General features: G+C 37.8%; 1 protein-coding gene across 1 annotated transcript in view; it reads right to left on the bottom strand.

The window, feature by feature from the left end:
- The window catches only part of MLIP (muscular LMNA interacting protein), a 167965-nt gene extending 156691 nt beyond the window's left edge, over window positions 1-11274 (bottom strand). Inside the window, exons 1-3 of the mRNA XM_004386818.2 lie at window positions 11123-11274; window positions 4994-5149; window positions 1298-1690 (exon numbers count right to left, since the gene is read on the bottom strand). Of these exons, the coding sequence (XP_004386875.1) occupies window positions 1298-1690; window positions 4994-5149; window positions 11123-11218 (645 nt within the window). The 5' untranslated portion in view covers window positions 11219-11274. The remainder of the gene's footprint in view (window positions 1-1297; window positions 1691-4993; window positions 5150-11122) is intronic.
- Window positions 11275-12212: the final 938 nt, after the last annotated feature.

The raw sequence follows: 12212 nt of genomic DNA, 5'->3' as shown, positions 1-12212 counted from the left end.
ATGCAAGGATGGTTCAACATTAGAAAATCAATCAATGTAATCCACCATATAAATAAAATAAAAGAATCACATGATCATCTCAATTGACACAGAAAAGGCATTCACCAAAGTCCAACACACATTCCTGATAAAAACTCTCAATAAAATAGGTATAGAAGGGAAATTCCTCAAGAAAAAAAAAAAAATGTTCTCCAGGCTACTTTGGGATGCTTGCAAATGCCTGGTCTAGGAGATCCTAAACAGGATACCTCAGTATCAACTCTTGCTCATTGTCATGGAGTTTGAGCTATGCATCCCCAACCTGCTCTCAAAGCTAGCCTCTGCATTCCTGAAATTCTAACTATGCCTTGTGAAACCGAAACCAAAAACCAAACCCACTGCCATCAAGTCAATTCTGACTCATAGCAACCCTAGGACAGAGTAGAACTTCCCCACAGGGTTTCCAAGGAGCAGCTAATGAATTGGAACTGCCAACATTTTGGTTAGCAGCCAAGCTCTTAACCACTGAGCCACCAGAGTTCCATGCCTTGTGAAAGTCATCTTATATTTTTTATTATACCAAATAGCCAACCAATAACAAAATCTTCCTGTTTTTCCTTCAAAATGCCTCCTTATCCCCACTCCCTTTTTATTCTGCCACCACAGATATGGTTCTTCCCCTACTGCGACATAGGCCCTCCACCTTGAAGGCACTATTAAATTTTGCAGCTATGTTTTGAGGTGGGATCTTCTTCTGGTTTCATGGAGGCTGACCTCACCCTGGTAGTTTCCAGGACCATAATGAACCAGATATTTTCCTTAAGACACACAGGACAAAATTATTTTTCTTATATATTCTTGTTTCCTAGTTTATCCTTTTGCTATTCTTTTCTCGTTTGAAATCAGTGTGTTATATCCAACTGATGTCTTCTCATTGGCTCTTTCTCATGTTTGAAACGTGCTTCTTGACGTGCCTGGCTCACCAAGAACTCTCGCCTGACTAAAGAAATTCCCAATATCAATCTTCTCCAAGAATTGTTTAAAAATAAGAGGTAAAATTCCCCCAAATCCACTGCAGATAAATGTATTACGTTTTCTCTTCAGCCAATTCACAGTATAATGATACAATCTTTTTTATCTTATGAATTTATTATTATGTTTACACTGTGATGACTTATGGTCTTCGGATTTTGTTTTTTAAATGTATGTTTCTTTGAGATTTTAGTATGCCTTAAACAGGAAGACCATTGCAGACAGCCCAGGACAAAGTATATGTCAATACTTAATTTTTTTTATATGGTATAAGGACAAAACCTACCTGCCCATGCTTTTGCTGAGGGGCTGTTCCACGAGGTATTTCAGGATGTGATGGGGCCTGGAGATCAGCTCCTCGAGTTTTTGGACGTACTGCATCAGAGACCAGACTAGAAGAAATAGCTAGAGATTTGGGCCGGACAGCTCCAGCACCCCTCCCCAGTGGGGAGCCTTGGTCACCTCTTCTGATTGTAGCTTCATCTTCTCCTTCAGAGTCCACAATAAAGACATATTCAGCTTTGAAGAGGTCACTTTGCTGCATTCCTTGAGGTTCGTTGGGTTTAAATCCTCTTCCTTGTGAACTCTTTCCACTGATTTCTAAAGGATAAGTCAATGTCCCTTGGTCTCTCTCTTGTTGGCTCCCAGCATTCAAGGTCAGGTAGTCATTAGAATTGGACTGAAAAAGATGTGAAGAGAGAAAAGTATTGACGTGGGTTTGATAAATGCTTCTTTTTGTATGTTCACTGAAAAGCTTAATTTGATTATAATCTCCAAGGACAAGACTTTTTAAAACTATATTGAAAACATCAGGTTGGCCTAGAAGAGCTTGGGTGAAAGTTAATTATTTCCTTTTACTAGCCCACCTCTTTGTCCTGGTCCAAGTCCCAGCAACTTATGGCTCAAAATCAATGTCAACAAGCCAATCTAACTGCCTCCAAATAAACCATGGTATGATTTTTTTAAATAAAATTTTAAAAATAACAGTGTTTTCTATAAAGACATGGCCTCAAGTAGGCAATTTCATGAAGCAAATGGGAATTGGTCCAGGGTTCATTTTCTGGGCAAGCAACCTGAATATTCTTTACAAACCAGCAGAGGAAGGAAGGAAATACCATTGAAAGGTTTTAAAATTGTATAAATCCTACTAAAAGTCCAAGAGGAAAAACAAAACTGAATAAAATGCACAGATATTCAGGCAATACAATCTAAGCTAAATGGGAAGAAATCATGAATAGGACACTTAAAAAAAAGTAGGCATTTTTTAGTACAAAGTATTTTTTGCTATGTTATTTTAGTTCAAATTCATAATTCTTAAATCTTTCTCATCCAATTTTCTACTAATAAACAGAAAGTTTACAAGACCAGGACTAACCTAGCCTTATCCAGCTACCAAAACCTCCTTTTCTAAAACAGTAGCAGTGGTGGACACTAGAATTGTGTTTAAAAGACCCAATGTCAATCTCCTGGTTTTGATAACTATGATATGGTTACTATTGTTCCTTTCTTTGCAACTTTTTTTAAGTCTAAAATTATTTCAAAATAAAGAATAAAATAAAACACTAAATAAACAATTTCAACTGTGGCGCTCAATTTGATATGCACCAATACGTGTGTTTGTGTTATGTGTGTGAAGATAGAACAGAAATCAAACCATTGATTAGCTGTAACTAAACTGATTGGATACACCCATTCCACACTTTTCAGCTGCTGATAATGATATAGTCAAGATAAAACACAAACTGCCTGTAATAGTATTTCTCTGTCAATGGTTATTTCACGTATTAAATTATAATATTATATATTAACAGAAACCCAGATTGGTAAAAAGTTTAAATTTAAAGTTGTTGTGTGCCGTCAAGTCAATTCCGACTCGTAGCAACCCTACAGGACAGAGTAGAACTGCCCCATAGGGTTTCCTGGGCTGTAACCTTTACGTGAGCAGATCACCGGGTCTTTTCTCCCAAGGAGCTGCAGGTAGGTTCAAATCGCCAACTTTTCAGTTAGCACTGAGCAATTAACCCCTGTGCCACCAGGGCTCCTTAAATTGAAAGTATAAGGATTCAAACAGATGGCTTATGACAGAGAGTAGCAAAGTAAGTTAAAAAGCTGGTAAACATTGAACTAGTTTTGCAAACATCAAGACTAAACTATCTCCCTTCCCCACGCTCCATTGTTTTCTATTCCTTTGCTCTGTTGTATTTTTTCACAGCATTTATCACTCCTGAGATTTTGCCATATACTTTTCATTTTCTGCCTCCCCAATACCAAATAAGTCATATGAGAAAATTTCTTATTCACATCTAAGTCCACAGCACCAAGCACATAATGTATGTTCAGTAAATAGCTGTTAAACATGTAATTGAACAAGTGATTGTTTAGCTTATTATATTATAATATTGATCTGTTTAAAAATAGGAAGAAAAATATTTAACCATTTAAAGATGTGGTTGTGAATATATCATTGCAATCAGGAGATGAATATCATAATCCTAGCAAACTTTGGAGGATTATCATTGCAATCAGGAGATGAATATCATAATCCTAGCAAACTTTGGAGGATTGAACGGAGATAGGTTCATTTATCTACAGTCTCACAGGATTCTTAGGGCCTAAAAATAAAGAATCCTAAGAACATATTGTATGAATTTGAGTACTGTTAGGGAGAAATTTCCTAGATGTACCTTATGTAGTATTCAGGATTTTTCTGAAATAATTTGGTCTCGTTAGTCTTTGGGAGTCCCTGGGTGGTACAAACAGTTATTATGCTCGGCTGCTAACCGAAAGGTTGGCAGTTCGAGTCCACCCAGAGTCACCTTGGAAGAAAGGCCTGGTGAACTACTTCTAAAAAATCAGCCATTGAAAACCCTGCGGAACACAGTTCTACTCTGACACACATGGGGTCACCAAGAGTCAGAATCAACTCAAGGCAACTAGTGGTTTTAGTCTTTGAAATAAGATGGCGGCATTGAAAACTCCAGGATGGGGGATATATTACTACCTTCTAGATAAAATGTTTTTGTATAGATAATATGAATCAGATTATTTTATCTACTCCCAGTTTGCTTAAGAATACCACAAATTCCCTCCAGTCTCACATTATTTATAATAAAACAATATCAAAGTACATTGTAAAGAGAAAAAAATTACCTGTAATTTCATTATTCTAACATAAGTCATTTTCAGGTGTTTTGTATGTTTTTTAATGTCACTTCCAGTTCTGATCTCCTTTTAGATAGGTGTATTCAGGGTATAAATATAATTTTATAGTCTATTTCATCACTTACTATTATAAGGCTAATATTTTCCATGGAATTATATAATCACCATAATTCTAATTTTATCAAGGCGATACATGATCATTTCCTTAACCTTTCTCTAGTTGGTAGAGATTAGGTTGTTTTTATTTTCCCTAAATATTTTCTTACACAACTTTTTTCTTCTTTTGTACGATTTCCTTGGGATATATTTTCAAGAGTTAGATTATTCAAAGGTTATGAATAATCTTAAGAGTATAAATAAGGATTCCCCCCAAAAAATGTACAAACATACAACACTAGCAGCGAAGTCAGAGTATGCCAGTATTTTACAAACACCCCAACATTGGGCATTACATTTTTTTAAATGTTGCTAATGTTTTACATGTAAAATAACACCTCACTGCTTCATCCTATATTTCCTTCCAAGATTAAATTTAAGCATTTTTTAAATTTGCTTTTGTTATCTTAAGATGCATTTGAGATGAGGGGAGGTACCAGGAAGCACAATATGTCACTTGAATGACAAACTACAGGAAGTCAACTCAAAAAGTTTGAGAATAATGCATGAGAAAGAACCTGAAATTTGATAACATTTAAGCTCCTATTATATTTTTAATCAACCATAAGTTTTACAGTCATCGCACCTTAAGCAGAGGAAATGAGCATTCAAACAAATTTCCAAGTCATTGTTTGATATAAAAGAAGAGTAAAAATAATCCTACCCTATTTATAGTTTCTGGATTCTTTTCCCTTGATTCATCAGGAATTTTAACAAGGTATTTAGAGGTGTCAGTCAACTGAGAGTGGGTTGGTAGTCTTCTGACAGTGGGGACAAATGTGAAGATCAGAGGTTTGGCTTCAGACTCACCCGAAGAGACCTATGAAATACGTAATAAATTAGACTTTCAGTCTTGTCAAAGGTTTATCTTGACTTTATTCTCTATATACTATGATACTTATCTCATTTATTTTGATGAATTGCCTACTGTCCTGTGATCATGTGTATAGCTGCAAAAGAAAACAGCTATAAAAACAGACATACTATCAGAACCTTTTTTACAGTAACATTTACCAGAGGAAGCAATAGCACCCCAGGCAGATCCTCTTGTAGGAGATGGCAATAATGAAGCAGGTTGGCAAGATGATAAGATGAAATATTACAGGGCATCTCTACCTCAGTAGGGTCACCACAAAAGCAACATCTGGTCTTCAGTTTCAAAATTAACTTTAATTCGTTTAACCTGGGGTTGCAGTAGTGGTGGGTCAGTGGTAGAATTCTCACCTTCCATGTGGAAGACCGGGGTTCATTTACCAGCCAATGCACCTCAAGTTCAGCCACCACCCATCTTTCAGAGGAAGCTTACGTGTTGCTGTGATAGTGAACAGGTTTCACTGGAGGTTCCAGACTAACACAGACTAGGAAGAAATGCCCAGCCATCTATTTCCAAAAATCAGCCAATAAAAACCCTTGATCACAATGGTCTGATCCTGTTGTGCTTGGTGTCGCCATGAGTCAGAGACAATTCTACGGCAGCTAACAACAACAACAATAACCCTGGTTACTAGTACCAGTTGCCATCAAGTTGACTCCGACTCATGGCGACTCCATGCATGTCAGAGTAGAATTGTGCTCCACAGAGTTTTCAATGGCTGATATTTCAGAAGTCGATCACCAGGTCTTTCTTCCAAGGCACCTCTGGGTTAACTCAGCTCCGGCCTTTCAGTTCGCAATTGAGCGTGTTAACATTTGTAACACCCAGGGACTCCCAACTCTGAGTTAGCAGCCTCAATTTATTGACTCATAATCACCAAACATGCAAGAAATTTTCAATAATATCATTAATAAGAGTGTTTAGACACGGATTTAAAATTGAAGATATGACTTTCTGGCTATCAGAATACAAACAGCTGGTCTTAAGGATATACCTTCTCTTGCATCCATTTTTCATTCATTCGAAAATAATTTAATTAAGTTTTGCTGTGTGGTAGGAGCTTGGGATACACTGTTGTTGCTGTTAGGTGCTGTCGAGTCAGTTCCAACTCATAGTGACCCTACGTACAACAGAACGAAACACTGCCCAGTCCCGCACCATCGTCACAGTCGTTGCTATGTTTGAGACCATTGTTGCAGCCACTGTGTCAATCCACTTCATCAAGAGTCTTCCTCTTTTTCGCTGACCCTCTACTTTACCAAGCATGATGTCCTTCTCCAGGGACTGGTCCCTCCTGATAACGTATCCCAAGTGTGTAAGACGAAGTCTTTCTCTCCTTGTTTATAAAGAGCATTCTGGCTGTACTTCTTGCAAGACAGATTTGTTTGTTCTTCTGACAGCCCATGGTATAGTCAATATTCTTCGCCAACACCATAATTCAAAGGCATCAATTCTTCTTTGATCTTCCTTATTCATTGTTCAGCTTTCCCATGTATATGAGGCGATTGAAAATACCATGGCTTGGATCGGGCACACCTTAGCTCTCAAAGTGACATCTTTGCTCTTTAACACTTTAAAGAGGTGTTTTGCAGCAGATTCGCCCGATGCAATATGTCATTGGATTTCTTGACTGCTGCTTCCGTGGGCGTTAATTGTGGATCCAAGTAAAATTAAATCCTTCACAACTTCAATCTTTTCTCTGTTTAACAGTCAAGGGATAATTCACAATCAAGAGGTTGAAATAAACTCACAAATAAAAGCAGTATTGTGTCAACTTGGACTTTGTCCTACTGAAATAGAGAACCACTAAAGCACTACAGACTAGGAAATGGCATAGTCACATTAGAATTTTAGATAGATAACTCTGGTTTTAAAAGACACAAGCTTAGAGACAGGGACAGAAAGCCAAGAGCAACAGATTGAGGAGTAAATGAGAAGAGAGGAAAAGAAGGTGGTACTGTAGCCTTATTTTTCAAAGAGTTTGTATGAGAAATGAAAAGAGGTTTAGGATTTGCTTAAAAATTGGATGTGGGGTATAAGAGTTAGACAAGAGCCAAGATGAGTACAAAATTTTTAGCCTGAGTAACTGCAAGAAATTAGGTATTATTCACTGAAATGATGAAGACTGCAGTTAAAGCTGGTTTGGGGATAAATGTCAAATTTGATATACCCAATACACATACACATAGAAATATGGATAGGAAAGTCTAGAATTGAAAGTCTGTGCTGGAGATATAATTACTAGGGTTGTTAGCCTATGGGTGATATTTAAAACCATCAGACTAGATGAAATCACCAGGGGAATATGCATAAATAAGAAAAAAAGAAGCCCAAGACTGAACCTTACAGAATCCAACATTAAGTGATCCAGAAACTGAGAAAGAACTGGTGAAGGTGACTCAGAAATGTTAAGAAAAATGAAAAAGCCTGGAGCATCATTGACAGCAATGGAAAAGAGTCCTAACCAAAAATTAATAAAAGTTTCAACATACCATACTGAGCACCCAACACAAACGTAAATCCATGAATTGTAGTGAAGTGATTTACTTAGCTGTTTGATATGCTCTCCGAGAATGCTCAACTGTCTCTTATAGGAACAGAGAAAGTGATTTGTAGCATTTATAAAGTTGATATTTGGAGATGAGTTTGGCAGAAGGATATGAAATTGAGGGTACTGGTGAAAGTAGAGCAAATAATCAACTGTGGAGGGCAGTATGGATAGATAAGGAAGATGGACCCTAGGGTCAAGGGACCAGTAGTCCTTGTGGTTCAGAAAACAGATTTGATCAGATGGTGAGTGTTTGAGAGGACTGCTTGGGGGGGTCACAGTATGATATGTGAAAGTTTAAGTTTTAAAAGTGTGGTAATTCTAGGTGGTTACAAGATCCAGTCTTTGGCCTTTAGACTGAGTATCTGAGATGAAAGGAAAGGAAGAGCACTGAGGTTGAAAAGATCAAGGAACTATGAGACAAGAATGTTGACTGAGTTATCCATGTGAAAATTAAAGAGACACTGGGTGATGACAGAGAGCCTGACAGCGTGGTGGTGTAGTCTTCAATAAATGTGAGGCTGGAGTCAGAAGGTACAGGCTGGAAGGGCTTCCTGGGACAATCAGAGATTTTCTTTGTGAGCATGAAGTCAAACAAAGAGAAGTGCATATCCTCGTAAGAGATTTCACCCAAGTTTTAGAGGGGCCTAATAAACTCTAGACCACTTATTAGAGGGTATAATTTTCTAATAACTGAAACACCTATGCTTTCTAGAGACAATACATATTCCTTGTTGTTGCTGGATACCATCAACCAATTCTGACTCATAGCAACCTCATGTGACAGAGTAGAACTTCTCCATAGAGAATAACTGAAACACCTATGCTTTCTAGAGAAAGATATGTGTCATTATTCCCTCATTGCAATCATGTCATATTTCCAAGTTGCAGCTTATCATCAGAAAATAATAAATCAACGCTTTACTTTGTAGAAAGGAGCATTAGATTCCTTGTAAGATTTAGGAAGCCCACTACCCTTATCAGCAGTACACAATACAAGGCATTTTCTAGGCAGATTATGTTCTAGGATGGTTTCTTTACATGATCAATCTCATCAATATAATGATGTAACAAAGAGTGGAATTGCTAGATGGTTTTTCTTAAGGAGAGCCATGCCAGGGAATCAGTGAAGGTAGTTCAGATAATCAGTTATCTCATTTGAGAAGAAAAGAAGTCCTTTAGAAGTCAAGGAACAGAGATGAAATTCTGACCTTGTCTCCAGGCTCTGTAGACCTGCGCTTACCTCTCCAAATGATGACTATAGGTCTTCTAGAGTTCTCTCCAAAGAAAATTTAAATACTGTATGAAGGTGTGTCTTAGTCATCTAGAGCTGTTCTAACAGAAATACCACAAGTGGGTGGCTTTAACAAAGAGAAGTTTATTCTCTCACAGTCCAGCAAACTACAAGTCCAAAGTCAGGGACAGCTCCAAGGGACCTCTTTCTCTGTCGGTGTTGGAGAAAGGTCCGTGTCATCAATCTCCCCTTGGTCTGGGAGCTTCTCTGTGCAGCAACCTCAGGTCCAAAGGATGCGTTCTACTCCTGGCACTGCTTTCTTGGTGGTATGAGGTTTCCTTGTGTCTCTGCTCACTTCTCTCTTTTATATCTCAAAAGAAATTGGCTTAAGACACTATCCAATCTTGTATACCTCATCAGTATGACTGCCGCTAATCCATTTTATTAGATCATAGGGATTCAACTTACAACACATAAGGAAATCACATCAGATTGCAAAATGGTACACAATTATACAATACCGGGAATCATGACCCAGCCAAGTTGACAGATATTTTGGGGGGACACAATTCAATCCACGACAGATGGACTTCAGTACAAGTGCCCCATGGTTATGTTAATATAACCATGATTAACAATAAGTGTCTTGCCTTCTAAAACATATACAATGATTAAGATTTACTTCTTCAAAAACCTTGCACAACTTGTATAATTCAATGACACAAATCTCTGAAATATAAATAGATCACAATCACTGATATTTCACAAACTGTAGACTTTTTAGAGATGAATAGCTATAACTTTAGTTAATAAAATGGAAAATGAAGTATGAATGAAAACTGACACTTTAATGAATAAGGTGTGCTTTTATAGCAGTGCCACGTGCTGACAATCATGGCAACTAAAAAGAAGCAAAATTATTTCCCTCTACTTTATCATTATATTTTCCTACAGAAACATTTGTATCCTACCTAAAATTTCTTCACCAGTGCAAGGGAACAATTTCAGATTTTAGTTGAGCCAATACATGATGTCAGTCAGGAATAAAACAAAAACAAAATCTAACAGAACTAAAGACTTCTTCATCTTCCTGCTGGAGAACAAGATCAGGAATGAATTCCCGTCCACCCACGCATGTCTTAAGAAGAACAATAACAGAAGGAGCAATAGTTTGATATTCGCTTTTAAACAAGTGGTACCGGTACGGTACCGTGTTAGCTGGGGCTCTTATTGCTTTTACCTAGCTTCCTCTTATCTTAGCAAGGATCTAATCATTTGCACAGAATTTCAGTTGGAGGAGGATTTGAATTTACACTGGCCCCACTACGCAACATTCAGATGAAGAGTCACATGTTAGCAAGTAGGCTGTCGAATCCCTTGCTCAGGAAAGAAAGAATATTTGCTATTTACTGCATACTGTGGCCAAGTTCCAATGGAGCCCAGAAATGAATTGCTATGGTGATGAAAAATCATTTTCTACACAAAGCAGAAACAGATGCATGTTAATAGCATTGCACTAGTTAAATGCCATTTAACACTTTCAATTTTCAATGCCGATTAAACATCTTAGCTCCAATCCTTGGGAAACTATTTTAATAATAGAAATTAGAGCTGAAAGGATTAAAATCTTTTCCTCAATAAGATTTGTAGCACTCGAAACCTCTAAAACCGTCACCTTTTCACCGGACAGCCTAAAAATACATTGAGAAATTCTTTTTTCCCCATGCCAGGCAGGCTAACAGCTCCTTTGCTCAGTTTTGGGCTGTCATGCCTTCCTCTCTTACATTTCCTTAGAAGTTGTCTCCCTTCTGATGTTGACACCCACACTCACAGATGGCCACTAGCCTCCTGTTGAAGAGAGGCATTGCAGGGTATCTCAGCATGAACACTATGCCAAGGGCAGTCTTGACCAATTTCTTTGGTGGTTCCCTAAGCAATTTTTTTTTTTTTTTTTTTTTTTTGGTCTTTATCAGCTTGTCCGTACTACGAACTGCTAGATAGCATCCCGTTTTGCTACACAGTGAAATTTATCTACACCCGGGAAGCTCTCCCTCAAGCCCTCTTGTAGCAAACACCACTAGCGCAGTGCACTGTCTTTAAAAGTGATTGAAAGTATTAAGGAAAGACTTCCTTTTACCTGGGGTGTGGTCTGAATGCTCCCTGCTAAGTTGCACGGGTTCATTTGGAAGTACTTGTTCCTGCAGTCACTCAGAAGCCCCTGTGCTGGAAGCATTGATTCATCACATAACGGCGTGAGCAAACCAATGACTGAGGTGGGAAGGGAGCCTCTCACTAAAACAACACACACACTCACACAGAAAAAAGCATTTCTAAAAAGAGGTAAAGTAGAATCCTCCCTGGATGGGAGAATTTTGTCAGCTCCAAAGTATAGATTTATGCTTAGACCATTTTTAGACTTGGAACTTCATGAGAGGTCATACTGACTGCTGAAATGGAATCAGTAGAAGTAAAAAATTGCCACCTATGTGTGTTTGCCCTCTTTTCTTTTTATGCATGTACAGTATTCCAATTATATACTCTGTGAAAGAAGAGAGAAGCCAGATTGTGCAGCAATGAGAGGCTGATTGAGGAGCCCTGGCGTCTGCCAATCTCGATGATCAGTCAGTCACATTCCCAGAGAACATTTAGAAGTACAAATACATGCACACAGTGTGTCTAAATAAAGAAAGAGAAACTACACAATGCTCATTTCAAAAAAAAATCAGTAACTTTAATTATCAGTCCTTGGTGTATAAATAGCAAGCAACAATACAGGAACATCTGTAGTGACTGACATTTTGCGACTTAACAGAATTGGCTCTGAAAAAAAGCTTGTAGTCAAATTTTTTGTCAAAATAAAATTCATTCCAAGGTTCCTGGAAGACAGTGAGTGTCTTGACTGCAGACAAAACAAACCTCAAAATTCATGCGTGAAACTGATTGGAGTCTTCAACTTTCAGTATCTCTATTTTCTAAGTATTGATTTTTTTCCAACTATGTGAGGCTCACATTTGTGCTTTGGCAATGAAAGATGTTGTGTCCCAAAGATTAGGTAATAGACCAAAGGCTATGGGAGAGAATGAAGGGTTTATTTTAGGCACCTGGATTGTGCCTTTTAACATTTTTAACATTATCAAAAGCCTGAATTTGTGGAAACATCGTGAGTAAAATAATTCTCGAAAGTGGTCTTAGCAGCACAGTGGGAAAAACTATTCCAAATAACATAA

The sequence above is a fragment of the Trichechus manatus genome, unplaced genomic scaffold, assembly GCF_000243295.1.
Source record: "Trichechus manatus latirostris isolate Lorelei unplaced genomic scaffold, TriManLat1.0 scaffold00172, whole genome shotgun sequence".
NCBI lineage: Eukaryota > Metazoa > Chordata > Mammalia > Sirenia > Trichechidae > Trichechus > Trichechus manatus.
This window is presented reverse-complemented; position numbering and strand designations above follow the sequence as displayed.